Raw genomic sequence first — 27,817 nt, 5'->3', positions numbered from 1 at the left:
AAAGATATACATTGCCTTCAGAAAATATTCAGACACTTCACTTTTTCCACATTTTGTTATGTTATAGACTCAATTTAAAATGAATTAAATTAAAAGAATCTTAAGCTATACAGTGTGTAATTGATTCCTATGCAAATCAGAGACCCTATAAAAACAAAGATGTTAATTCCAAAATTACATGAACTATTATCCTTACATTAAGATGGACTCAATTCAACTTATTGAGTGATTTGTTGATGACAGTTTTGCGTTTTAGCTAATTTTAAGTGTCATACCAAAGGGTCTGAATACTTATGTACATGAGGTATCTCTGTACTTCAATTTTAATAATTTGACAGAAATTTCAAAAAAACTGTTTTCGCTTTTTCATTCTGGGGTATTATGTGTGGATTGATGGCAATTTTTTTTAATTGAATCCATTTTAAATTGAGTCTGTAACATAACAAAATGTGGAAAGTGAAGGGGTCTGAATACTTTCCAAAGGCACTGTACCTCTCTGTTCACTGTTGCTACTTCTCTTCTGTGTGATTTCGTTGTTATTCCTCCCTCTCTCCTTTAAACAAAGACATCAGTCTCTGTCTACCTCAGAATGCACCTATACCCTGTTGCTCTGCCACTGTGTCACAGTGAGTTTGTCCATCTCCATTAAGACACTGATACTCTGGAAAGAGAAGGGCCTAGCCTCTATGCATATGCATTCTACTACTCATTACATCTCATTCCCTCTATCTCTGTCGTGTCTGGCTGCTGATGGTGCAGGTGGAATCACATAATTTTTCTGCCTCAGAGAGTGGCAGAGCCATGCAGGTTGAGAGGACCTCTAGCTGATTTGCTGCAATGTCGTTACGCTTAATATTATTCAAACACTGGGGGTGTTGTGATGTTTCACCTGTGCTGTGTCAAAGACTTCGGCTTCATTCAGGGAGAATGGTAATTGTGAGTGGAATTTAGTGGTAATTTTGAGTGTTCATTTTGTGGCAATGTTATGATGTAACACTCTTTATTTATTACCTTTCATTGTAGAATATACGGCTACAGGTTCAGACTTCAATATACTTTAAAGACGTCTGAGAAAGGGAAGATATTGACAAGCTACTGTATGTTAGTAGCTAACAGTTTTTAGCAGGATGTTGAACATGGGGGATTTTCTGATGTGAAGTGATGATGCAGTAAACACAGAGTGGTTTCCCTCAGGTCAGGAAATAGAGTGGCAGGTAGGGGAAATAGCGTAAACAGAAAAGACTATAAAAGAGAAGTGGTTCAGTTGACGGGTTAAAAAAGTGTTGAGACCTACTTATGGTCTGGTTTCACATATGCTTAAATTAGAGGGAAGAGCATGGAGACATTTCTATTTCTATTTCCTCAATTCAACTTTTTGGCCCCAAAGGAGGAAGCATATTTCAAAATGCTCTGTCCAGAGGACTTGCAGACACCGAGAATGAAAGATAGTAACTCCAGGTAGGCATACAAACTTGAATCTGTTTCTAATGCAGTTTTAATTTGGAAGCAGTAATAGATTTTATTTGTATTTTAACAATTCTATTGCGCGCCTCAGTATTTCTTTTGTTACATTTGGCAAAAAACACACTTCCTTTATTTCTGTAGCACAATGAAGCATGGTAGACAGAGAGGCCACCAGCACAAATAATTCTCTGACTGTTTGTTTTTTTGGATATTGTAACTTAAGTAACTGGTGTTACAACACCAAGTGTTGCTATCAACACCTTAATGGGAGTGGTATGCCATGGCACCATGACCATGTTTTATCTAGAATGTGAACATGAGGGCGTAAGGAGTCTTGTCATTAGCATTAGTTATGTATAGCAGGAGAACTAATATTTCAATCTTTTCTTCATTTCTCTGCTGTGACAGTATTTTACACCATGTGTACTGCCTTGGTTCATGTATCTGTGTGTTTGAAAGTTTGACATGACACGTGTAGACACACATTTGGCTTTAAGTGTCATGATGTTGTTGGAGTGTGAGGAGGTAATTGAGGTGCAAGTGAAATGGAGTCTTCAATGATCAAATATATTTTGACATAGAAAAACATTTAACAATTAATCAATCAATGTATGGTACTGTACACAGAAACCTGAATTATTTAGCCTAGGCAGGAGGTAGGGGAAATAAGGTAGTGAATGATGCCCTTGTACCAAAGTCTCATTTCACACAAGTGTGAATTCCTGTCAATGCAAATTCACTCTTAAATGTGTTGCAGTTACTGTGGCTAGCTCAGTTTCACAGCAGAAGTACATTTCCCCCTAGTTTCCTTTCATGTTATGTTTCAGAGCCTGCGTTGTCGTTTGTAGTCTCAGGCTGATGGTTAGCTAGCAAACGGACACCATGTTGATTTGCTAGCATTCACAAACAAGGGTGATAAGGTTGGATGGGAAGAATAATTTATTTTTGAGTTGTCATGTTGTTGACTCCTTGTTAAAGGTTTTTGTTTACCCTATTGTTGGAATCTTGAATACCATTCCAAATGAATGGTATGAATCTACTGCAGTAGAATCGCCTAGAAACACCAATCCCTACTGTATGTATAAAAGGCCTACTGTATGTATAAAAGGCCTACTGTTTGTATGTGATATCTGATGTGTTTGTTCCATCTGCTTGTAGACTGAAAGACAAGGACAGAAAGAGCCGGTTAAGCCTCCTGCTGACCAAGTCAGGCTCACATGAAAACGTCAGTCCAGAAAAGACAAACAAGTAAGGCTTCCAGCAAGTTGTATATGGGCAATGAGAGAAGATTGCTTTGCAGTAAAAAATAACTGATAAAATGTTTAAAATGCTTCTACATATCCTTAGTTCTCCGCGTCTTTTTAGAGTGCACTGTCTATCTTATAATATATTCATGGGTGCATTAGTGCCTTTCTCTTTCAATCATATTATCAAATAACTACAGTATACAACAAGGTGAGTCTTAACACTACCTAGTGCCCACCATCAGATACAGTAGCCTATGCATTCAAAGAGCCTCTGCAGAAATAAACAAATAAATAGGCAACATCATTAGCAAAGAACTCAAATATATCTCTGACTCTTGCAGCATCTCACCAGAGGCAGCTTTGAAATGGAGCCACTCCTTTGAAGAACTGCTCGGGCATTCAGGTGAGATTAAAGCCTGCAACCTCTCATTTAGTCACAGATTTAAGTCTAAACTGTTCAAACCAACTTTTATCGAAAGCTACAGTGTCTATGGGGAAATGAAAGGTTAGAAGAAAGAATAGTGGAGTTTCACTACTGTACATGTTTTTAGGTTAAAGGGGCAATCTTGGATTCAAACAACAACAAAGCACCCCCCGCCACTTTTTTCTCGGTAAACAGCTGAGGGATGGGGCTGGAAAATTTCTCAAATTCATAAAGGGAGCTATGGATGCAAGGACTGACTGTTCATGATCAAAATTATAATTTTAACCATGTTTTGAAGCTTTACAGTACATTGTTTACAAACAATGGAGTAAAACAAGCTTACTGTATATTTGGGGTTCTGATGGGGTAAGACAGTTGAACTAAGCTGATGAGGAATTAGTAAGTGATATTCTTCAAGAATCAATGGCTATATATAATTAATTTAAAAGTCCAAATATGTATGATGGCTAGATTGCCCCTTTAAAGGACTTGTACTGTAGGTCCTTTCGAGGCATCAAAGTAGAGGATTAAATTGAGTTGAACAGTTTAGATGTAATTGATATTAATTCATTGTCATATATCACACGTCTTGAGAATATTGTACCCCAAAACTGAAAAACTCAATTTTGGAAATAGGTGTAAACAAAATGTACTGTACACTCATCAGAGCTAGTGAAATAGCTCTCCTGTTCTGTAAATAGTTCTGTAGTTCTCCATGACTTCAAATATTTATATTCATCATATACAGACACAATGCAGATCCATTTGTTGTTTGTTACTTAAGTAAAAGTGCATGCTGTTTCGATCAAGGCGCTATATCTCTAAGCACTATGATTTACTTGAACAATTAAACACAATTAATCAGTAATGGACTGTCCGTCCCTCCCTGATGTAGACGGAGTGGAGACGTTCTCCAAGTTCCTGAGGACTGAGTTCAGTGAGGAGAACATTGATTTCTGGCTGGCCTGTGAGGACTACAAGACCATTGACTCAGAGACAAAGCTTCTCTCCAAAGCCAAGCAGATGTATGCTGTCTTTATTGAAGCAGAGGCCCCAAAAGAGGTACAGTATGCAGCAAGAAATAGACCCAATGTAGACACTTCTCTAAAGCTTGGTTAGTCAATGTCATTGAACCTGTGAAAATATTTAACTATCATCCTCCAAAAGATAATAACTTAATCCTCTTATGATCTTGATGTATGAGTTCAAAAGGAGACAACTCATCATTATCAACCACTATACGTTGACCTTTATGAACTATGCATAGGAACTATGTTGTGGTTAGACTGAGCTGGAGAGGTATGAAATGACACGAGCCATGGCTGCATGAGAAACCTGTGGTTTACACTCAGGTCTGCCTTTAAGTGAGGAGGACATGACCATTGAAGAACCGTGTGATCTAGATGTGTTATACTCTTACTGTAGGCTGCATTAGATGTAGGAAGACATGACCGTTAGAAAAACATGTGGTTTTCTTCTCTAGGTGCATCTATAGCAGCTGAGCCTGTAGAATAGTCACCCACACACTTTCAGTTTGACAAATCTGTATATGCGAAAAGGGTCTTAGGGGTCTTAGTTAAAGAATAATCCAGAGAAACATGCCCATGCAGTTGATGTTTTGTAAGTTCAAGTACAGCTGATTGTGAGGTAACAGTGTTTTGGGTGTACACCCACTTTATGTACTCATAATTGTGCACTGTGATTTATCAATTAGGTCAATATTGATTACTCCACCAAAGTGGCCATCCAAAAGAACATCTCCCAGCCAACAAAGACCTGCTTTGATGTAGCACAGAGCAAAGTGTACAGCCTGATGAAAAAAGACTGCTACCCCAGGTTCCTCTCTTCTGACATCTACCTGCGGCTCACCAAGAGGAAAGTTCCTGGAGCTACTATGTACAGGAGAAGGTCGCGATCCTGTGTTTTCAACGATCGGGAGCAGGCCCCCTCCGACTCTTCTGCCTGGTTGTAGCATCATAGCTAAGAGTACCCAGCCCCCATCCCCCAACCCCCAACCCCCAACCTCTAATTTTCCTTGCAGTGTAATGCCTGTACTGTAGCTATGGTAACTGCACATTGCTGTACGTTTTTAATGAGAGACTTTCTGAATTAAAATGTTCCTTAACTAGATACAGAACATGCACATAATGTATTTGATTACTAATATGATATATACATATATATTCATCTCAATTAGTGTTAAATGTCTGCTACAGCTCATTAATTCAGTAATTTATGTGTGATGGTAATCTTCTGTGCTGGCTTATACTTGTAAATTGTACATATTATCATGTTGTGTATTGTGAGGAATAGTAAACAATATATTATATCTTACAAGCCTTTCAATGATTTAAATGCTCAAGCTTCAGCTCCCTCCCTCCTTCCTCGTGCACTTGGTGCCCCCTCTAAAATTTGGGGTGCATGATGCCCCTGGAAATGGCCCTAAAGTTTTCAATGTATAACACCAAGGGGAGTTACATTCCTATTTAGAAACCCTACTGAATCACTGAAAAATGTATAGATCTTACCAACCACGTATCGACTCCAAGAAATAATTATTCATGTCATTGGTATGCATACGGTATATCTTACAAAGACAAACATGTAATAATTCCATCCTGCCATGCAGTGATCCCACTGAGTTTATGCTTCCCTCTCAAATGTGTGTGTGTAGAGGAAGTAAATATTCTCATAATTCACACACACACTCCCTAGGCTGATTTAGATCTCACACATGTCAGGGTCTCCAGTAGCCTTTGGAGAAATAAAGCCTATGTCAGCCTGAGTAACTGTTACATTCCCAGCAAACCTGCCTGGAATACCGGCTCATAGCCAACATAAATGATGTATGCAAGTAGAAGGCGTTGGAATGTATAATGCCTGACTTTTGCTCATTTAAATTGTCTGAGGAAAAAAAACAAGGACAGAATAAGAAAGGTATGAGTCCACTGGGGTGCCAAAGTCATCATAGGCAGTGATTACGATTCTTCTCACTAAGAGTTAAACGACTGCCTGTGCCAGAATTGGCTCCCTTGGCATCAGTGGTTCAGTGGGTAGGTCTGTGTTGAAAACCTTCAGCATGACCAGAGGCACCAAACAAGGACTTGTATTGTCTGAATTCCTGGAGAGTTCAGAGCATGCCATGAAAAAGTAAGTACTCAACTGTATGTTGCTTGAGGACATACGGTTGTGGAAACAGAAAAAAACATATTTTAATAAACAAACAGCTTTGGCAAAACAAAAAATGATGAAGAATTTGCCATTGACATTATCATTAACATTGATCTAAAGAAGAAAAAAAAGTGTTTTAGCTTGAGTTTCCTCACCCCCTCTTCACTGACTTCCATACCATTGAGATTATAGGGATTTGTATGATTTACAGTGGAAGCAGGAGTGGAAGAGGATGGTTGGTTTGTTTGAAGACTAAAAGATACTGCAGGTTAGGAGATGGGGAGGACTGACAGCACCTCACTGTGGCTGAAAAGATGAGGGAAGTCCATCTGAGAAACCATGGTATCACAGTGTAGTGATGATGTTATGGGGTGAAAAGAAGAAGACACTAGAATACGTTAGTGTACTAAGGAATTTACATGCAACGTCAACATGCCAAAATGAAGGCAGAATCTACTGTATCAGCCATTTAGTCAAAGAGAGCATAGATTCTACTGACAACACATAGTCATAACAATTGTACCAGCAACATCATCTCAGAGAGAGAGACAGACAGAGAGAGAGACAGACAGACATAGACAAACAGAAAGAGGGTAGAGAGAGAGGGTAAGGAAGAGAGTGACAAGAGACAGAGAAACAGAGAGCGAGAGCTGGAGAGAAAGAGAAAGAGAGAAAGAGAAAGAGAGAAAGAGAAAGAGAGAGAGAGAGAGAGAGAGTCTGCAATCTAGCAATGACAACAGTGTGCAGACATGTCAGACAGGTCAGGCTCCTCTTTTGACAAACAAATTCCCAGTCTTGCTTGGTCCACAGTGATGCAAATGGGGAGGACCACAGTGTTTTGCATCACCTGATGAGATTTACATTCCTGGTTTGTTTGGGAGGCACATTATGTCCTGCCTTGTAATTGAGGTCAGGATACTGTAGGTGAATGAGCCAAGCAGGACTGCCCCCATATTCTGTAAAATGACCCACCATAACACATGTTCACTGACTACTTTAATGACTGCACTGTGGCTGCCAGCCATTGCATTCAGTCCGAGTCTGATTGCTCAAACATTACAGTTTGTCACTATTCCTAGTTTACAGTGTCAATACCCCTTACTACATTGTCAATACCCTCCATATCCCACAATGCATCACTTGGCTGACCATATGTGGGCTTTACAATAACTTGGCCTTGAATTCGTCATCTCTATGACTCACTGAATATTCTATAGACTGCACAATGGGCAGGCTTTGACACCTACTGTAGGGGGCAATATTAGCAATAATGGCCTTTTTATTACTTCATCATTCACATGGGGCAGTATTATGGTCACACATATTAACATAATTCAAACTTCCCTGAAGACCACACAAATCATCCAAATCACAAGTCAGAACACAGTCAAGAAAATCTTAACACACTCAGTGCTTTGCAGTTATTTGACAGTGGGCAACCAGTACAACCAAATGTTTGATGTGCGCAGCGCTCACAATTGTTTTTGTGTCAATTTGATAAATGAGGGCAGATATTTCACAATGGATATGCAAATCCACCTTAATGCCAGGATGCAGGGCGTTTTCCTCCATGCTCTATTTGTTATCTGTCAGGCTCTCATCCAGTGGTTTCATCATCTCTTTATCATCTGTTTACCTCGTTTTCCATTCTGCAGCTCAGGAGACTTTCAAAGCCTGCCTTAATAAGATGCTTTAGCTGACTATTTTGTTACCATATTATTGCAGGTAAGAGGTGGGTGATTATCTTACTGACAAACAACAACTGAAATCCAGTTAGATGTAGTAACCTGACCCTCTCTACCCATAACTACTGTACAAAGGTGTTATCAGTTGATAGATGCCCAGAGATCAAGCCATGGAATATCATTAATGGCTACAAATAATAATACTTATGTTAATAATAATGTGTGAGACAGAAGAATGGTTTTCCCATGGTTTTCCCATCTATTTACACCGCCGTGCGACCATGCTTTTTGTTTTGTTCGTTTTAGGATGTTATAATCTGTCTATCATCCTCATACCTACAGTATGTACAATATTGTGGTTTACAGGATAATATAGACAACCAAGGGACACTCCTTGAATCACAGGTGGGTACTCTCTCAGAGGTCAGAGAGGCATGGAGGAACACCTTCTCCCAAACATTATTTTGCATACTGATTTTCATGTGTTCCATTCATGGAGGCCACCTCATTTCGATCGTTCCAGACACTTCACTCCCTCACCTCAAAACAATCACAATCTCAGCTTTACACTGGCAGGAACTACTGTATCTCTCTCACTCCACACAGAGGACGCAGCCATGGCAATAAAGTGAGTTACTTCATATTTGATACATAGGCAGCAACTGTACAGCAAGAATGAAGAAAATACATGTGAGGTGAGGCTGTGGTATTGAATAAGATAATTTCCAGTTTGAACACTCTTTGGGTGACCCATTAAATACTCTAAAAGACAAAAATGAGTTGATATGCAACTATATATCCACATGTGATAAAGTATATATGTTTTTCATAAGACATATGAGGTGAGTGGTAGCTTTGATATTGTTATGAAAATCACTGATAAAGGCACTAGTGATAGATCTTGATGCTCTTTTCAAGGGTAGATTGTGTTGCTTTCCCAAGGATCCATTTGAAGAGGCAGAGACTTGGGGAGAGTCTGTGGACAAACTCCTGGGTTGTAAATGTGAGGACAAAGTTACATCCTTTTACTATAACTGCCTGTCTGGGACATCACCAGAAGTGCTAAGCAGATTACTGTATGTCATCCTCACTGAAAGCTCATTGATTTTGGAAAACCACAAATAGCTTATTCTCAGTTTGTTGGTGTTCCATGTGGAATTGTTATTCGTTTTTCTCCCCTTCTTTCATCTCCAGCCGGACAGATGGCCTTTCGTGCGTTCCTAAAATCGGAGTACAGTGAGGAGAATATCCTGTTTTGGCTGGCCTGTGAGGAGTACAAGAAGATCAAGTCTGTGCCAGAGATGATCTCTTCCGCTAACAGGATCTACTCAGAGTTTGTCCAAACGGAGGCACCCAGACAGGTAGAGATCAATCACAAATGGCTACATAAAATCAGAAATGGCTACATAAAATCAGAAATGGCTACATAAAATCGCTAATGGCTATATAAGTGATGGGACTAAAAATACAACACAATTTAGTTTAATTGTATTTATTTTTTTAAGAACTAAGAAGGTTAGTAAAGGTTGGTAAAAGACCTGGTTGGATTGTGCTGTGCTTTCATAATATAACAAATGTACCACGTTTCATCAACATGATCTGTGTCAAGTCAGAATATGCAGTTGACGCAAAATGTAGAAATGATGAGTGAACAACCATATGCAATCATGTTTTTGTTCACAGATCAACATTGATTGTGGGACCAGAGAAAACATAACCAAAAACATATCTCAGCCGAGCCTGACCTCGTTCGACACGGCACAGAAGTTGATCTACAGCCTGATGGCCAGGGATTGTTACCCACGATTCCTCAAATCAGATGTCTACCAGGCCCTGCTGAGGAGGGACAATGCAAGGTGACTCTTTTAAACAAACAACCCAAAAAAACAACAAGCTCTCTAGAACATGTAGCAAACTACGATCTTTAACTCTTATTCATTTTATTATGCATAGTAAGTTATTGTCATTCACATTTGACTTCAGAAAAAGAGAAATCTAATTATGCGATGTTAACAATTTATCTTTGAATAATTGCAGAGGTAGTTATTGCTTAGACTGGTAAACAAAGCTCAATTAAAGTTTAAGTAAAATTGATGGAAATGTTTGTTATACTTTCACTGTTTGACTATATTTGAGTTGCAAAGTAATTTTTATTGTTTGAAATGGCTAAATGTTGAATTTCAAAGACAAAATAAGGTCTTCATTTGTATATATAGTATTATAACTTTTTTTATATAATCAAATTATGTCTCAAATTAAAATCTAAATAATATGGAAGAATGCAATAAAGGAAATTGGTTGCCAAAAACCTGTCCGTAATTTGTGTGCTGCTGCAAAGACTTATGCAGTTTTGTCTTGACATACAGTAACCTAACCTTTTCATTTCCCATGACAACCAGGGATGCATTTGAAATGGATTGAGATAGAGAGGGTCTACTCTTGAATTGTGATGTCAATGTACATTTGGTTCAATTAAGCACTCACCCTGCTATCTTGGACTCCAGTCTGTTTTAGTGTCTACTTACTGTATTGTCTCATATTCCTGGAATAACTGGAATATCTGTTAAGGGAGTGAGTTGCATTTTCACCTGAAATGAGATTTTTTTTTTCACCTCATAGGGTCTTACATTCAGATACATTCAATAGCAACTACTGTATTAGCGCGATACTAAATTAACTGTCTAGCACACTGAAAGATATCTTCCCATTGCAGGTTTGTTAACATAAATGCCTGTCCAGAGAAACAGCTAATCTCCTTTTCATTGATTCAAGGATCATAATCCAATATGAATTATGAGTATTGTAGTTTGGGTGTGGTCATTTAGAATTTGATGCAAAACATCCCCTGACTTTGCAGGTGGACCATGTGTAGTCACTGCTCCGGGGTCAGTTTTTGAACACCAGATGGTGACAAAGCTCTTCAATTGACCTGGGATTAGGTTCTGTGTGTGTGGGTAGCTGATGTCAAGCTTAGTGGTGTAGTGACCGTGCACCAGCCTTTCAGGAGTGCACATATTGCATATAATATGTAGAAACAAGGAAAGTGTATGTTGATCATAATCATTTTATCCCATAAGCTATTGTGTGCATCTTTGGTGGGATTGCCATATATGCATAGGACCACAGCTTGTGATCAACTTGATGCACTGAAAAGGCTATGTATGACCAGTATGCAAGGGGCCAAAGGTGATTGCTGACCTGATAGATAACATTTTATTTTGTCTGCTTTACATAACCAAGGAGTAGGAGTTGGCTAAATAGTACAGTCTGGGACAACCAGGTACAGGTACTGTACATAGATTAAATTCTGCATGGTGAGATGTTATGAGTAGCACCAGGAGTTTGTCCCAGTCATAAAGAATACAGTATCATCATTCTCTTGCAGACTGTCTGTAGCCTCTCAATGCAGACAATATACAGTATCAGTATACCGATGATGTGTCAGAGAAGGGTACTGGCTGCATCATGTCAAATACATTGCGATCAAATGAGATCAAACAGATTAAATAGATTTAACCATGTTTTTGAAACTATACAATGACATTGTTTACAAACAATGGAGTAAAACAAGCTTATATTTTGGGTTAAGATGGGGTGAGACAGTTTAACTAAGCTTGTGAAGCCTTAACAACTAATATAAATCAAGAATCAAGGGTTATATCATTAGTTAAAAGTTCCAATCCCAGATTGCCCCTTTAAACCACTGCACTCAGAACAGTTGGTGTTGACTAAAAACAGATCAATTCTAAGACTGCATAAAGCAGGTCGGCACTAAAAATGAGAGTAGTATTTTCAAGATTTCAAGATCATTCAGAAAGAGGGATAAACAAACGCTTCAGCCGTCATTTGTCAGGAGGTAGCGGGGACAGAGAAAGTGGAAGTAGATGTGGCTGACGTGACTTTACCAACTGAAAGTTGGACATTTTGTTCTACTCATTTTTTATGTTGTTGAATGTTCATGTTATTTTCAGATGTGTTTTAGGTGCATGGCAGGGGTGGAGTTGTGCAGACACCGCAACTTCCTCTGGTTTTGCTCAAATGCACTCTGGTGAGGGAATGTTCAGACAGACTTAAAAAAGTACACGTACTTACACTGCAGGTTGGGAAGTACAGAGACTAAAGTATACTGTAGCTCAGAGGTAACCTACTGTATGTATATAGTTTAGTAACCTTTATAATTTCAGAAGAGAGGACAAAAAGAGAATATGAAAAGCTATTTCCTTGTATCTAATGAATGCCACATTAGTTCTAATGTGTGCTGTGTGTTTTTAGTTTGCTCTGTGCAACAGTTCAGCAGAAGTCCACAAAGCTATTCTGATTGGTTCCTCACAATGACGCCAAGTGATGGAGACAGCACACTGAGTTTTGGTTTCAGCTGATAAAGATCTGCTATTAAAAAACAAAAAATGTGTCACTGACAGCAAGATGTCTATTCATCGATAGGGGTTAACGACAAAATGTTGCATCATAGACATTCTGAAATGCTTGGTCTAACTCTGAAAGAATCAGTACATTACTTGGTTCTACAGTATGTTACTCAAAATAACTGACTGAAAGTAATGTCATGCCTCGTCTTATGTAATGCGGTGAAGTGAACCAAAGGAGAAGTGAGACTGGAGGTGGACAATGGGATTTAGTCTGATTAATACGGTAAACTCTCATGTGTACTTTCCTCTGTTTTGCATATAGATCTCCAACTATGTCAAATCTCTTCTGCCATTACCCCCCAATTCAATAATTGATTAATGGGGAGAGGATCCATCTGCCTCTCCAACTCATCTCAGTGAATGACATGTTTCTGCTGATCTCATGGTCCATGCACCGTCAGCTCCACAATGCCACCACTTGTGTCTAATGACAGCTGAAAATAAATCAAGAAAATAATTGTTGGCTACGTATCTGTGAAGATCATGTTTATTTTGAATTGGAAAATACTGATATGTTGAATATCTGTTAATCAGCATTTGACTGTCATTTCAGTGAGTGAAGATATCATGAGGCTATTCTATTTCAAATTTAAAGGTATAATGTTGGTATAAACAATATGAATTGAAGTTCTACCATCAGTGGATTAAAAATACAGTATGATCCTATGACAACCTGACAAATGTTAATGAAAACTAAGACAAAGGCCTCCTTCTTTCACTAAACAAAGCCACAAAGTAAATGTAAGCATTTGCTTATCATTAGTTGGATTTCCCATCGGCATATTTGCATCCCTTGGCCTTAATCTAAACATGGGCAGGTTTCTGAACGCACAAACAGACAACCTCATTGTGCTGATTTGAACCAGCTAGCGTCATTCCCCGACTTCCTCTATTTCTGTGGTGACAATGAAGCTATGACGATACACACAAACCTCACTGCACTGAGGCTATTGCGTGTATAAAGGTGGGTCCTGAGGGGGACCGTTAAACACACGCACAGTAACAGTCAGCCTTAGAACTTCAACACTGAGTACACACACTCAGAACCCCAGGATTCTGTTCCTCCAATATGCCTAGCTTAGTAACTTCACCAACAAGGGAACTGCAGCCGTTCAACATGGACACCGAGGACAAGAGGAGAAAGCAGGCCAAGTGAGTTCCTCTAATGTTGATACCTTTTACAGTTGCCTTTGAGTGAGATACGTTTATGTATGTTGGGGTATGTGTAATTCACGCATTTACATTGTGTTTCAGGAAATGTAACTTGAAGTCTCGGCTGTACTGCAAATCTAGCCAGACCCCAAACACAGAAGGGTGAGTAAAGCCAGATCAGTCTATTCCCCATGTCCTTTTTTCCTGCCAGGACACAACCATGGACCACATTTGCATCCAGTTTGTTTGTTGTTGCCTAAATCTATCTGACCTTCTCTTTTACAGACTCCAGGCTGAGGAGATCATCCTGTGGTCCCAGTCTTTGGAGAGCCTTTTTGCATCAAAATGTAAGACTTCCATTCGAAGGCTTCCCAGAAACCTTTATTTTTGTATGAAAACATGTAAATATGCTAACTTTTACCTTGTTTAGACATAATAAATAGGCCTGCAGTTAACTTTTTTTGCGGTCTTTTTTTAGATGGCATGGCAACGTTTCAGGCTTTCCTGAAGTCTGAGTTCAGCGATGAGAATATTGAATTCTGGTTGGTATGTGAAGACTACAAGAAGATCAGGTCCTCCTTCAGAATGTCCTCCAGGGCCAAGAAGATCTACAAAAGATACATTCAAGCCGAAGCACCAAAAGAGGTACAGTGCCTTCAGAAAGTATTCAGACCCCTTCACTTTTCCCACAATTTGTTGTGTTATAGACTCAATTTAAAATTGATTAAATTAAAAGAATTTGCCATCAATCCACACACAATACCCCAAAATGACAAAGCGAAAACACGTTTTTTGAAATTTCAGTAAATTTATTCAAATTGAAATACAGAAATACCTCATGTACATAAGTATTCAGACCCTTTGCTATGACACTTAGCTAAAATGCAAAAATGTCAACAAATCACTCATTAAGTTGAATTGAGTCCATCTTAATGCAAAGATAATAGTTCATGTCATTTTGGAATTAATATCATTTTTTTTATAGGGTCTCGATTTGCATAGGAATCAATTACACACTGTGTAGATTAGGATGTCACTACCAACTCAGCAAATTTCATAATTTTCTCTTGATCCTGACAAACTCCCCAGCGGCAGGGGCCAGTGACAAACATACCCATAACTTAATGCAGCTACCACTGTTCTTCACACAAGAGCTGGATTGGAAACTGCATTGCATGTGTTGGATTTGCACCAAACTTAATGCGTTGTAGTAAAACCAAATAAACACATTATCACTTGAATTCATTGTTGCAAACACAATTATGGATATGAGATTATTTTCCATTAAGGGATTCTTTTTGGCCACTTGGTTATAGACCAATTTTGTAGAGTGACTGAGATGATGTTGTCCCATCGACTGTGCTTTTTCCTCTCCACTATTCATCTTTGTAGAGTCTCCCCAGAAGTCTCCCCAGGCCTCAGGGTCGCATTCCTGAGCAGTTTTGTTCCTTTCCATTTGCTCAGTTTGTAATGACAACCTGATCCACACAGTGCGTAATTGATTCCTATGCAAATCAAAGACCCTATAAAAACAAAGATATTAATTCCAAAATTACATGAACTATTATCCTTGCATTAAGATGGACTCAAATTATTGAGTGATTTGTTGATTACATTTTAGCTCATTTTAAAAGTGTCATAGCAAAGGGTCTGAATACTTATGTACATGAGGTATTTCTGTATTTCAAATTTACTGACATTTCTAAAAACCTGTTTTCGCTTTGTCATTCTGGGATATTGTGTGTTGATTGATAGCAAATTCTTTTAATTTAATCCATTTTAAATTGAGTCCATAACACAACAAAATATGTTCTTTGAATTTGTAAATAATAAAATACATCTGTCACAGCTACTTTTACCTCTGTTTTTCTGTAGATCAATATTGATCACAAGACCAGGGATCTCATCAGGTGGAACGTGAAGACGGCTACGCCGGTTTGTTTCGATGAGGCCCAGAGGATCGTTTATGGGCTGATGGAGAAGGACTCTTACCCCAGGTTCCTGAGGTCCAACATCTACAGGGCTCTGCTGGACTCAACATCAGACTACGTCAACAACATGTGAGACCAAAACCAGAAGCTATGCTTGTAGAGATTGCATTGAGGCTTTGGATTCCGGCACTGGACTGTAGTTTGATACAGCCATGGAGCACCTATAAACTGTCTCAGAGGGACATGTAGCTGAACGTGCATTCCACTTATTGGTTAACATAGAGATTGTAGAAATGATTCTCTTTGTGGAAAGGTAGGGAGGAGCATACAGTACAGAAGCCACTGTACTGGCAGCAGTTTCCACTGACAGAGGCTGTGTTTGTTTTGTAAATGCTTTCATTTGAAAGGGGAACATACACTCACCGGCCACTTTATTAGGTACACCTGTTCAACTGCTCGTTAACGCAAATATCTAATGGTGTGGGGGATATTTTCTTGGCACACTTTGGGCCCCTTAGTACCAATTGAGCATCGTTTAAATGCCACAGCCTACCTGAGTATTGTTGCTGACCATGTCCATCCCTTTATGACCACAGTGTACCCATCTTCTGATGGCTACTTCCAGCAGGATAATACACCATGTCACAAAGCTCACATCATCTCAAACTGGTTTCTTGAACATGACAATGAGTTCACTGTACTCCAATGGCCTCCACAGTCACCAGATCTCAATCCAATAGAGCACCTTTGGGATGTGGTGGAACGGGAGGTTCGCATCATGGATGTGCAGCCGACAAATCTGCAGCAATGATGCTATCATGTCAATATGGACCAAAATCTCTGAGGAATATTTCCAGCACCTTGTTGAATTTATGCCACAAAGGGGGGGGGGGGGGGTTACCATACAGTACTTTGTTATTGTTAGGAACTTTCTGTGTCAATGTCACAGGGAAGTTTGCAAGTTTGAAATGTAGCATCTATAGTCATTGCTGCAACTGCATGAGCAAATGTCTGCAGTTTCAGGTTATCAACAGGGCATCACTGTAAAGTTACTTGATAATGCTTTTGATTGAACTAAATTGACCCTATTGAATACGAGCACAGTGAGATATCACATCTTGATAATCAGTTACCACTTATTCATTTACACACAGTTTGTATCAGTAACCAGAATCTCCTCAGCTTACTAAGTCATGTGACAGTCAAGAGCCAGAGGCCAGAGGCCAGAGGTCAGAGGCCAGAGACGGTGATGTAACAAATAAAATGATAAGAGCGAAACAGGAGTTTGTCATGTGGGAGTTTGTCATGTAGTATTCTGACAGTGTGAGACATCTAATCTACAAATCATTGACAAAAAATTAACATTGAAAATCCTGATTACTAGCCCAACAAAAAATTATGTGTTCAATTTATTCAAGAATGGGCCACAACAGCTGGATCACGTTCATTGATATACACAATTAACTGCATTTGTGTTAGTAGCACTGAAATGTAATTATATTAAATATTATACATATTAAATCATATTTACTGTACAGTATACAGTACAACTGTGTCAGTTGTGTTGGTTCAGGTTAGGATAGAAACTCAGACATAATCAAGTATCCGTCAAGTCATGAGACGAAAGTCTTTCTCCCCTTACCACATACAATACGGCTTTATGGACAAGTACTGTGTGTTTATGGGTTGACTGGTCAGACATATGTACAGTAGGAAAAGGAACCATATTCAGTATGTCAAACCAGAGAAAGGTGAAAATGCTTGTTCCATTGAAGAAAAGCATTGTGGGAAGTTCCACCAGACACTTTATCTGTTTCAATCAGCAGGTTCTCACTTCCTCTGTGACAACTGGGTCACCATAAGGACAGGGAAACGTTTTGCCATAATCATGGTCTATTGCAACCCAGTCCCACAATATACTGTACCTTTAGATTTAACAGCACCAATCAGCACCAATGAAACTATAATGTATCCATTTTTTGGCAAATACTGTACACAGCCTGGTGCTAAAGTTTTACATATATTACATATTACATATTATCTATGTGCAGAAAACGACCCAGGCCATCCAAACACCCTAGCAACACAGTGTCCTTTGTACTGCATTATGAATTTACTACATGCAAATGCAAATTTTTTACACTCCCAGGGTTTTGAATATCACCAGTGACTGTAAACAACCATTATAGAAAACGAGGACAGGATGAAAAATGTACAGGATGGCAATTTCATGATATAAAAAAGTACCAAATGTTTCTGAGTACCCCCTGCAGTACTCCAAAGTACCCCCATTTGAGAACCACTGAGATAAACGTTACAACTGGGCCTCATGCTGTCTTACATAGATCCATAGTACATTTCACAACTTACAATATTTCAACATTTCTCAACTGACTAGATTTGAATTGTTGACTAGACTAGAATTGTTGGCCTACACAAGTCACAATGCCACCAGCTAGGGAAACATCACTCTATGGTCAGTAAGAGGATCATTGATCTTATACACGTGTGCATGTGAAGCAAAACAGTTGCACTGATAGAAATGATCAAGTGTAAAGCATTTCCAACATTCACATCAAAGAGAGTAAGTAGTTTCATCCTCTTTGTTTACATTGATGGGACTGTTTGGCTTAGTTCCTCTTTACAATGTCTGTGATCCATAAATTGGCCAACAGTGTCCTCTGGTGGTGGTGGTGGTGGTACGATGAAATGAGGAATTCATAATGAGACTCATCCCAGAGATTTTAGAATACTTTCTAATTATATGTTCTATGTTTATCCTATCCGATACCGTTGATAATAAGACATATGCTATGCTGCAGACAGTTGATGGTTTACTTTACTTTTATAAACATTTATAAGTAATAATAAGTATTCTTGCGCAGAGGAGGAAAGTAACGAATTACAACAACTCTCATTACTGTAAATAGTAGAGTAGATTTGTCAAGGACTTGTACTTATTTGACTATTTTTGACAGTCTGTAAATAACTTTTATTGGAGTATGTTTTGAATAAAGTATTCTACGTCTCTACTTTTTTTAAATCATCCATTACAGAGTACAATGATATGCCATAGCAGAATCATATAATAACAAAAGTTTTTTGCACCAAAAAGTGGGTCTTAGCTACTTTTCTTTATGTAGTTTATTCATCTCTTTTTGGCTAAACAAAATAGCTCGCCCAGTAGATGGCAAGATAGAGGCCTAAAGCACAACAAATCCAGATTATGTGATCTTGATCTTGTGTGGATCAGAATGATGCTATCCAATCATTTTCTGAAATACTGACTCAAAATCAGCCAGATGGATCTGATCGGATAGCAAAAAAAAGGGGATTACAAAATCCAGATCATTCTGATCCAGATACAAAGTTTGGAAATACTGGGGGAAATACTAATGAAATACTAAAACACATTTAGCGCTGTGAACTCTCCAGTCCAAACTTTTGTTGATGGCATTGCCACGAATTAAAAGTGTTCCTCCACATTGTCCTCGAGAGATGATGATGAGAAACGGGACGACAGCTGCTTGCATCCCCTCCCAGCAACCACTTCGGCTTCATCTAGTTACCAGCTACGACTGTCGGATTCCAGGGACGCCCTAACAGTACGATCTGCAACTGCATATTTCCTTCGATACGATATATAAGTCACACATCGTGGTAAGTTGAATGTGAGATTCTTATTTTCATGATAGAGAAGTACAATTGTATAATTTGTATGCCAGCTAGTTCATTGGACAAGCAGTGGCAAGCAAGCTAGTTAACTTTAGCAGCCAGCACAACAACACAACAGTCAGCAGCATCAGTTATGCATCATGATGAGCGAGGTCTGGCCAGATGAGCTAACTGCAGGCTAATAATATGTATCGGGAGTGACTTAGATACGTTTGATCTATTATTAGTAATTAATTCACTTCAGGCTTGCCACTTATTGTGATGTCTAGATTTTGGCATATCTATAAATTCATCATGGAATGCAGCCAGTTTGAGATGGCAGCTAACTACATCTACAGTGTTAATAACTTGCTAGCCAACCCGAGCTGACACCACAAAACTGAATAGCATTGTTGTCATTATCTCCCAGTCATCTACCTCATGACTGTCATGGCTAATCGGCTTGAAGCTATTTCTGTCATGGTAGCAAAGTCATTGGCTACCATGATAGTTTGCCATACATCTGCCAGTTATAGCTCTTAGCTCGGCTAGCTAGCTAATTAGATTAAAGCGATGTCTATCGCGTATTATTCAGTTGTCTTCCTTGTTTACTGTCTGAGCCCTTACATTAGCCAAATTAGAATCATGCAATTGATTTGCAATGTAATTTATATTAGCAGACTTAGCAAGTGTGAATGATATTTTAATATGACAAAATGATTGGCCTTTCTTTCCATCTGTCTGTTGCAGTCTTACACAGAACTATTGCAATGGAGCTCTTGGGATGCAAAGTGACAAATAACCCTCCCTCAAGTGCCCACAGCGACCCTGCCCAAAACTCTGTCGACGGGTACCCTTGGGAGGTGACAGACATGGCCAGACTCCGCCGTTTCCTCTGCTATGGCTCTGAGAGTGGCATATACAGCACCAAGGAGCACTGTCTGGGTATGGAGAGTGTACTGGCTCTGCTCTCCCTGGTTCAGGAAGGCAGGGGCTGTGAGGTGGTGGAAGAGATCAAGAGGTTTACTCAGGAGGGGAGAGCGGTCAGGTGCAACCCTTCCCTCTTCGCCTTGGCTGTGTGCTCCCAGCACTCGAACCTGAAGACCAAGCAGGCTGCTTTCCGAGCCCTAAGGGAAGTGTGCCGGGTCCCCATGCACCTCTTCTCCTTCATCCAGTTCAAGAAGGAGCTGAAAGACTGCATGAAGTGCGGGATTTGGGGACGGGCCCTGCGGAAAGCTGTGTCTGACTGGTACAATGAACAGGATGCCATGAGCCTGGCTCTGGCAGTGACAAAGTATAAACGGAGAGGGGGCTGGTCTCACCAGGATCTACTCAGACTCTCACACATGAAGCCTGCAAATGAAGGTGAGCTTACACCGACACTGTTGACTGTACATGCCAAATATGTGTAGAGAGATGGGACATAAATAAAGTCCAGGTTGTTTCATGGTGCAGTCAGTCTATTTATGCGTGTATAAGTCATGGATAGCCTCATATGGATAAAAACACCAAAACGTCAGATTTGTTTTTAAATCTAAATCAAGACTTCTAATAAGTACTGTAATTTCAAGATCAAGAGAGGTGATCAATACATGCATTTGTTTTATTTATGCTGACTAATTTGCTTTTTATTCAGCAATTACTTTGATCAGTAAATACGTAACGAAAGGGTGGAAGGAAGTCCAGGTGGCCTACACCGATAAGGAGAACTCGGAGGAGGTCGCCAAAGTCCTGTTGTATCTGGAGGTGGTGGAGAAGGTCAAACACAGCGCTGATGAGACGGAGGTCATCCATCTGATAGAGGAACACAGACTGGAGAGAGAACAGCTGCTGACCAATTATCTAAAGTCCAAAGAGGTTTGCAGTACACTAACCCACTGCTATGTATAAGCACCACTTGATGTAATGCTTAGTTGACTGAGGTGATTAAAAATTATCAAAGTTTGTCATGTTTTTTAGAGCTCCAATGTTGTGGTGATTCCATATCCCAAGCTAATCTGTTGTAGATTAATATATATACAGTGTGCCACAATCCCGAATGAATTATCTAGTTTCATAATCTCAATGGATCCATATTGTGTTTGTAGATTTTCTTCAAGTCTGATTTAATCTTATCTAATCCCACTGGAGGTGTGGAGAGCTTTGTTGAAGGAAATGCCCATGGCATCAGTGCTGAGATCCCTGGGTAAGATGACAGCTGACAAAGTTCTAGAACCAGGCAGCCCGGATGTGGCAGCGGTTTGTGAGAGGATCCAGAGTGAGTCAGCTCTGAAGAAGGTGAGGCCTATCTGCTGTCCCTCACTCTCAAACAAATGGGATTTATTTACTCTGTCTGCTGTCTACATTTCAACCTGCAAAGATATCTTAATGATTTGTTGTTGCTGTGTTTCTCCCTCCAGGCAAAAGTTCATCCCTTCAGTATCCTGATGGCCTCGGAAAACTACAAAAGAGGCCAAGGGAATCGAGGGACAGTGCAGTGGGAGCCAGACAGTGACATCCTTAAAGCACTGGACTCTGCCTTTTACAAATGCTTCATGGTAGGTTGATCCTCCCATCTGCTGGTGCTCATATTGCAGCTTAGCTAGCTTTCACTCTATTCGTGTCGTGTTCCCAAATGCAAATGTGTTTGTTCCCTCAGAATGTGGAGCCCGTGGGGAAGCGGTTCGCTGTGGCCGTGGACGTCAGCACGTCTCTGAGCAGCACTGTTCCGGGAACCTCCGCCAGTACAGCTGTCACAGCAGCAGCCATAACTATGGTAAGGCAACACTGCCTCCCCTAAGCTGCATTCATAAGCATGGGAAGCCTATACTGGTTATAGCAGTTGTGCTTTATAAGCTGCATTTCTCAGCATAGTTAGAGGTGTAGAGGCTACCCATCTCTGGAGGATGTCAGGGTCAAGGAAAGGGTCTGTTGACACATTCTATGGATCCCTGCCACATTTGTTCCCAGGTGCCATAGTCTCAAGAGTGCACAGGCATTCCAGGAATGCTCTGTTAAGAGACAAGCCATAACAATTATCATTCCAGGGCCCGGCAGCATCATGGAACTCTATACGGTGGTGAAGTGGAACGTCACTGGATATGCACAGCACTGTAACACTGACATGATAATGCAGATATTTGGCTGTCAAACTTGATCCCACTGTAATAGCCATGTTACATGTACCAGTACATGTCACAAATATCAAATAAAATATATTTTATTTAATAAAATAGCAATATTTACTAGTCTCCTATGGAGCTTCCAATACAAACTTGCTATATTTGTCTCCAGACAGCTTCGTTGTCATGGTATTCTTTGATTATGATGCAATCACTTTACCAGCGATTAATTGGGCATTATGGGTTTTTTTCTCCCATTAACAATACGTTTTGTTCCCATACAATCACAGTGAATAGTTGTCTACAGTCATTGGGGACTGGTTATGTCATGCACGTTTGTATCGATCACAGGTTGTTGCACGGACAGAGGCAGATACACAGGTTCTGGCCTACTCTGAGGGGGCTGTGATTCCTTGCACCATTTCAGCAGACATGTCTCTCGCTCAAGCTACGGCTGAGCTGGTCAAGGTATGGATATATTACCTTCATCACAAAGTATTAGGCTACCTCCTAGAAAATCTGAATTTTATTGATACGCTTTTGTGACAAGACAAATATTGAAACCCATTTTGGGTGAATGAACTCAATTATAGTCCAAATATTCTAGTCACATCCCTACGGAAGCCCTGCAACGTAAAGCAAAAAAAACAAACGGAAAAGGTGTAGCTCCACTAAGTTTGTTGTTTGGACCAATTAGTATTTTGTTTAGACAAGATAGCCAAGTCATTAGGCACAGTTTGACAGGTGAAGAAACAATTCACAAAATACGTTGATCTCACTCTCACTTCCCAGGATTGCAGGTGTTTTCGTTTGGATAATTCAAGAGGAGAGTTTGGAGTTGGATGAGGTGAATGTTTGGGGAGGATTTCAAGACATCCAAAGTATGATTCTGATTCTGCTTATATTCGGGGAAGAAACTGAAATAATTTAAAAGTAGAATCTACTAAAATTCTGTTACTTTGGCTTAATACACTCATTCCTTTTTGCAGATCTGGCAATCTTATTTGGTGGGTGGTGCAAACTGGAAGACAGATATGACATGTTATGATATGACATGTTACTGCCAACCCATTATAAAAAGTAAAACGACTTAAGCCGCCATTGCACGTTTTAACAATCGCAACAGAACCATAACGTTCTCTGCATCAATGAATGAGACACAATTAATTACTATCTCATTGGAACAGTTAACAATTTCATTACCACGACTTAGATATCTCATTATAATGATATAGCATGTCAAAACTTAGTGGAGCTACACTTTTCCTTTTTCTTTTTTTGCTTTACGCTTCCGGGCTTCCATACATTCCCGATGTTTGAAACCAGTTATCTGTTTATGTGATATGACACTGTCTGCACTATCATCACCCACTCAATGTCAACCATCTGTTCCAGATCCCCAGTGGGAGCACAGATTGTGCTCTGCCAATTCTGTGGGCCTCAGAGCAGGGGAAGGCTGTGGATGTTTTCATCATCTTCACCAACAACGAGGCCTGGTATTGTCATGCCAATCCTGCAGAGACTCTGAGGATGTACAGACATGTGAGTCCATGCATGCACATGCTAGAGAGAAGGGTGTTGTGGTGGCATACCACTGTCCTCTACACTGCTCTGTCAATAACTAGCATTTGCTGAGCTGACAGCAAAATTCCCTTAACCCTCAGATATTTGGTCACACTAATCATCACATTGCCCAGATACCATGTGAATACATTGAATTGCAAATGTTTTCTGTAATTATTTAATTATTCTTATGTAATTATTCTAACTAATTTGAAAAAATATTTTTATATATCATAACATGAATTGTTTTATGTATCTTGTCAGCCATTTACAGTACAGCTGAGTATTTGCATTATTGGTACCAAAGCAGTTCTATAGCAAAGCAGTGACTATAGAGCAGCCTTGCCACTTTTTCAACACCTGCAAAAAGTACTATAAGTACTCGCAGGAGTCATTTGTCCATGTGTTTTGTTTCTGCAGAAAATGGGAATCTTTTCTAAATTGATGGTGTGTGGGTTGACCTCAAGTGGGCTCTCAGTCGCTGACCCTGAGGACAGGGGCATGTTGGACATCTGTGGCTTCGACCTCGGAGCTGTGGACGTCATTCGTAACCTAGCCCTGGATCTGATCTGATAACAGTTTCGGTACAGTGAAAAAAGGGGAAAGATTGACTGAATGGAAGAAACACTGAAAAAAAGGACTTTGCTCGGATAGCACTTGAGTGCCTAAGAGAGCACAAATTCAAAAGATATTGACATTTACAATACAGATTTTTTTGTTTATGTTGATTGATTCAAATTATGATGTGTCCAGCAGGCTGGACCAAATTGTAGAAAAATGTGTAGTTATTACCTGAAATGTTGGAAAGGACAGCTGACAGCTGACATCTTATACAGTATGCTGTTGCATATCACACAAGACAAGATTTGTATTTACACAGTACCCCTAAGGTATACAGTTGCTTTTTCAAGAAAATTCTTAAATGATTTGAGAAGACTGTTTGCTGCTGGCAAGATGGGATTGAAATGTTTCATTTTAGACAAGGAGTGAAGGTGCAGGAGACCTGTACATTGTAATATGTGAAGTGCCTATGTAGGCATAATGTATGTATGAGGAAGTCACTCAATGCTATTGTGTATCTCTGATATGTTTTAGCAAGATTGATTGGCCTTTATTGACCATTGAAGTATGTCTCTCTGTTGTATGTAGCATTGTTCTAAATGAGTATGGATAAACAGGAGGGGAATCGGTGAAATGAAGTAAAGCACTAAGGGTCCATAGAGAGACAAGACATGAAGTCAGTTTTAATTGGATGTTCTGTGAAAATCCTCATCTGATTTTATCAGATGTTCTGTGAGACGTAAAGCAAATGAGCATAAAGAATTCCAATAATTAGGCGCTTTGACTACATTTCTGTCAGCCTGACCACTATACTAGACTAACCAACTTAATTTGTTATATTTATGTAATAATGTTCAAAATGTATGTATTTCTGAGGTCTACATCATGATATAATACCCTTGGTGCACTTACACATTTGACAAGTGAAGGCTAAACTGTATTTAGTTTTCTTTTGGGAACATTTGATGCCAATTTGGGACCTTTATTTTTGTCTTGTAGCAGTTTATTGTAAGTCAGAAAGGTGGATTAATTCCCTGGTATCTAGTGATTTCTATGCATTAACAATGGTGTTTTCCATTGCTGTAGTGTGTTGTTAAATAGTCTAAACAAGGTAATGTTACAGTCTATGAAGACTGAAGCTGCTAGGAGCACATTATATGTATTTCTGTAAGAGTTTTAAAAAACACTAATGTAAGAACTTCTGACATGCAAAAACATTTGTTCTATTATTGTTCCTATAGAAAATAACTGTTTCCAATGTAATAGATGCAACTGAATGTACATTTTGCAATACCTGTGTAACACTTCATAGGTTTGAACTGCAATGTTTTTTTATTTCTTCAGACATTGAATGACTAAATGTAATGATGATATGAAAATGCTTTACTTTTAGGGGTCATTTCAATTGGGGAATGACAGCTGAAGTTATAGTAGTGCAAGGGAAATTCAGTGGCCAATACATACAATAACTCTTCCCTTAGGTTATCTGCCATTGTCTTTGAATCAACCCCTATTTAAAAAGAACACAGAGACCATCTAACTGTGATTTCTGGAGACCCTTTTTTTACTTGCTTGTTATTTTCATCATGTCCAATATAAAGGCACTGAGTCAATGGTATACTAGTTCTTATTCCCATAACCCTATTTTATGGTGATATTCATGTGAAAGTAGATATGTTCACAGAACATGCTTTTAATTTGAGATATCTCAAATGAATTGTATATTTTGACATAGGTTTATTGACTAGACCCAGTTGTTTTGCATACTTGTATACTATGCTCACTGTGTAAAGAAAACACCGGTGGAAACATGGTGGAGTTAAATTGCAGTACATGAGTAGGCTACATTGTCTGGAGTGTTTCTGATTGAATGGGCACACTCCCTATAGGGATCCAGTACAATTTAGTGTTCTGAAAGCTCAATTAGTTAGAAATGCAGGCCTTATGTGAAGTAATATCATACAATATCATACAAATTAATTTAAGGTTATTTCAATGTGTAGTCTGTTGTTGAATCCAAAATTGCATGTGATGTACATCAGCAATATTGTGTGAATGTAATCACAAATAAAGCATTTTGTGTGAATCTCTTGATTTTGTGTCTCTATTTTCTGTCCAAAATGAGTAGGCTATTATTCTCACTGTTGGGCATGATAGTGCATGGTATCATTTACATTACATTTACATTTATGGCGTTTAGCAGATGCCTTTATCCAAAGCGACTTACAACAAATATATTTGTTGAAGTAAGTGAATCATCTATCCATCAGTCATCATAAGATAAAGTAATCAATGCTCAGACCAGGGGCCATAGGGAGTCAAAATGCTAGAAGAAGGAATTATGTATTTATTTATTTATTTTATTAACAGGAGAGAAACTTGTAGTGGGGGTGAAGAGGTCTTTAGGAGGGACCGTTAAGATGTAGCCTGAAGAGATGGGTCTTCAATCTACGGCGGAAGATTGGTAGTACACTTCAGAATACATTCTGTACATACATTCTGCTGCTGTCGTCAGCAGTTACACCATCAATTAAGACAACTTAGCCAGTTCTAGTGGTAGCTATACATGCCCAATGTTTCACAGATGAGGTGGTATGCTGTAAATCTTTGGCAGATAATTTTTTCTCCATACTTTCCACTTGCAATCACTCTGGTACATGATCATATTTGTCTTATCTGTTCACAAGACTTTTTTCCAGACCCCTGCAGGCTTTTTAGGTACCTTTTAGCAAACTAATCCTCTGACCATCCTTTTCAAGGACAACCCCGGGCTGGGTCATGATCCCGTGAGGCCCCTGGGCACATGACTTTTGGAGACCCCCCCGCTTTCCTATATTGGTGTCTTTCTTGCCTTCCTCCTCACAAAATCATCACAAAAACTTTTTAGATTTTCAAAATCTAGCTGTCTGACAAGGTCTGACTCTATTGACATGAGTGACAATGAGCTGAGACAATGACAATGAGCATGTGTTTGGCACATGCTACTCCACAGCTACATTTTTTTTTTTTTTTTTTTTTAATGATGTTCCAACCTGTTGATTTTGGCAAGCCTAAGGTTTTTTTATTTTCATTGACACCTCTTTCGTCCTCATATTGACAGACTCCAAAGGCAAACACAAAGCCCAGAATCAATCCTAGACATTGACAGCTATCTTATGTCTGCATAAATGATGTGACGGAACACAGCTGACATACCAGAAAGACCTGTCAAGCCAATTGTCCCATTACTTTTGGTGCTGTCATGTTGTCATTTCTAAATGGTGAAACCAATATGTACACAAATCCAAACATATAGAGTATAGAGCCAAAAGAAGAAAAATTGCTTCACTGTCCCATTACTTACACAGGGCACTGTAGACCAGTAGATGTAGTGACTTGGCCAAAACCTACAAGTCTACAGGTCAAAGTCATGACCTTCCTTCACTTCTCATGAACCC

The 27,817-nt window shown here is 39.3% G+C and overlaps 4 protein-coding genes across 5 annotated transcripts; all 4 read left to right on the top strand.

Annotated features, from left to right (window-relative positions):
- Positions 1–1,224: 1,224 nt before the first annotated feature.
- rgs18 (regulator of G protein signaling 18) lies at positions 1,225–5,437 on the top strand. The gene is made up of 5 exons (XM_083667943.1): positions 1,225–1,458; positions 2,623–2,712; positions 3,053–3,114; positions 4,031–4,197; positions 4,850–5,437. Exons 1-5 carry the CDS (start codon positions 1,337–1,339, stop codon positions 5,105–5,107), a joined length of 699 nt encoding a protein of 232 aa, XP_083524069.1. The 5' UTR covers positions 1,225–1,336; the 3' UTR covers positions 5,108–5,437.
- Positions 5,438–8,563: 3,126 nt separating this feature from the next.
- Positions 8,564–9,984, top strand: rgs1 (regulator of G protein signaling 1). 2 transcript variants are annotated; one of them, XM_083676108.1, is made up of 4 exons: positions 8,564–8,619; positions 8,915–8,994; positions 9,186–9,352; positions 9,675–9,984. In XM_083676108.1, the coding sequence occupies exons 1-4, from the start codon at positions 8,609–8,611 to the stop codon at positions 9,849–9,851; spliced, it is 435 nt and encodes a 144-aa protein (XP_083532234.1). In that variant the 5' UTR covers positions 8,564–8,608; the 3' UTR covers positions 9,852–9,984. The 2 variants fall into 2 exon arrangements, with proteins under 2 accessions (XP_083532234.1, XP_083532233.1); XM_083676107.1 differs by lacking the exon at positions 8,564–8,619 and adding an exon at positions 8,620–8,686.
- A 3,393-nt stretch (positions 9,985–13,377) lies between these two features.
- On the top strand, positions 13,378–16,779 carry rgs13a (regulator of G protein signaling 13a). Its single transcript, XM_083677118.1, has 5 exons — positions 13,378–13,570; positions 13,673–13,732; positions 13,856–13,917; positions 14,049–14,215; positions 15,446–16,779. Exons 1-5 carry the CDS (start codon positions 13,488–13,490, stop codon positions 15,632–15,634), a joined length of 561 nt encoding a protein of 186 aa, XP_083533244.1. The 5' UTR covers positions 13,378–13,487; the 3' UTR covers positions 15,635–16,779.
- A 2,271-nt stretch (positions 16,780–19,050) lies between these two features.
- ro60 (Ro60, Y RNA binding protein) lies at positions 19,051–26,401 on the top strand. Its single transcript, XM_083665405.1, has 9 exons — positions 19,051–19,161; positions 19,906–20,520; positions 20,792–21,012; positions 21,286–21,432; positions 21,555–21,692; positions 21,794–21,910; positions 22,608–22,724; positions 23,652–23,798; positions 24,240–26,401. Exons 2-9 carry the CDS (start codon positions 19,926–19,928, stop codon positions 24,390–24,392), a joined length of 1,635 nt encoding a protein of 544 aa, XP_083521531.1. The 5' UTR covers positions 19,051–19,161; positions 19,906–19,925; the 3' UTR covers positions 24,393–26,401.
- Positions 26,402–27,817: the final 1,416 nt, after the last annotated feature.

Source organism: Argentina silus (genome assembly GCF_951799395.1).
Source record: "Argentina silus genome assembly, chromosome: 1".
NCBI lineage: Eukaryota > Metazoa > Chordata > Actinopteri > Argentiniformes > Argentinidae > Argentina > Argentina silus.
Note: the sequence above shows the minus strand (reverse complement) of the source record. Positions and strands in the feature narration are given on the sequence as shown.

Bases quoted from the DNA above. Each gene is read 5' to 3' on its own strand.
- rgs18 (XM_083667943.1), top strand. From the start codon at position 1,337: ATGGAGACATTTCTATTTCTATTTCCTCAATTCAACTTTTTGGCCCCA. The intron at 1,459-2,622 runs GTAGGCATACAA...ATCTGCTTGTAG, and splicing joins ATGAAAGATAGTAACTCCAG to ACTGAAAGACAAGGACAGAA. The intron at 4,198-4,849 runs GTACAGTATGCA...TTTATCAATTAG, and splicing joins AAGCAGAGGCCCCAAAAGAG to GTCAATATTGATTACTCCAC.
- rgs1 (XM_083676107.1), top strand. From the start codon at position 8,667: ATGAAGAAAATACATGTGAG. The intron at 8,995-9,185 runs GTGAGGACAAAG...TTTCATCTCCAG, and splicing joins CAAACTCCTGGGTTGTAAAT to CCGGACAGATGGCCTTTCGT. The intron at 9,353-9,674 runs GTAGAGATCAAT...TTTTGTTCACAG, and splicing joins AAACGGAGGCACCCAGACAG to ATCAACATTGATTGTGGGAC.
- rgs13a (XM_083677118.1), top strand. From the start codon at position 13,488: ATGCCTAGCTTAGTAACTTCACCAACAAGGGAACTGCAGCCGTTCAAC. The intron at 13,571-13,672 runs GTGAGTTCCTCT...ATTGTGTTTCAG, and splicing joins AAGAGGAGAAAGCAGGCCAA to GAAATGTAACTTGAAGTCTC. The intron at 14,216-15,445 runs GTACAGTGCCTT...GTTTTTCTGTAG, and splicing joins AAGCCGAAGCACCAAAAGAG to ATCAATATTGATCACAAGAC.
- ro60 (XM_083665405.1), top strand. From the start codon at position 19,926: ATGGAGCTCTTGGGATGCAAAGTGACAAATAACCCTCCCTCAAGTGCC. The intron at 21,013-21,285 runs GTTTGCAGTACA...ATCCCACTGGAG, and splicing joins ATTATCTAAAGTCCAAAGAG to GTGTGGAGAGCTTTGTTGAA. The intron at 23,799-24,239 runs GTGAGTCCATGC...TTGTTTCTGCAG, and splicing joins CTCTGAGGATGTACAGACAT to AAAATGGGAATCTTTTCTAA.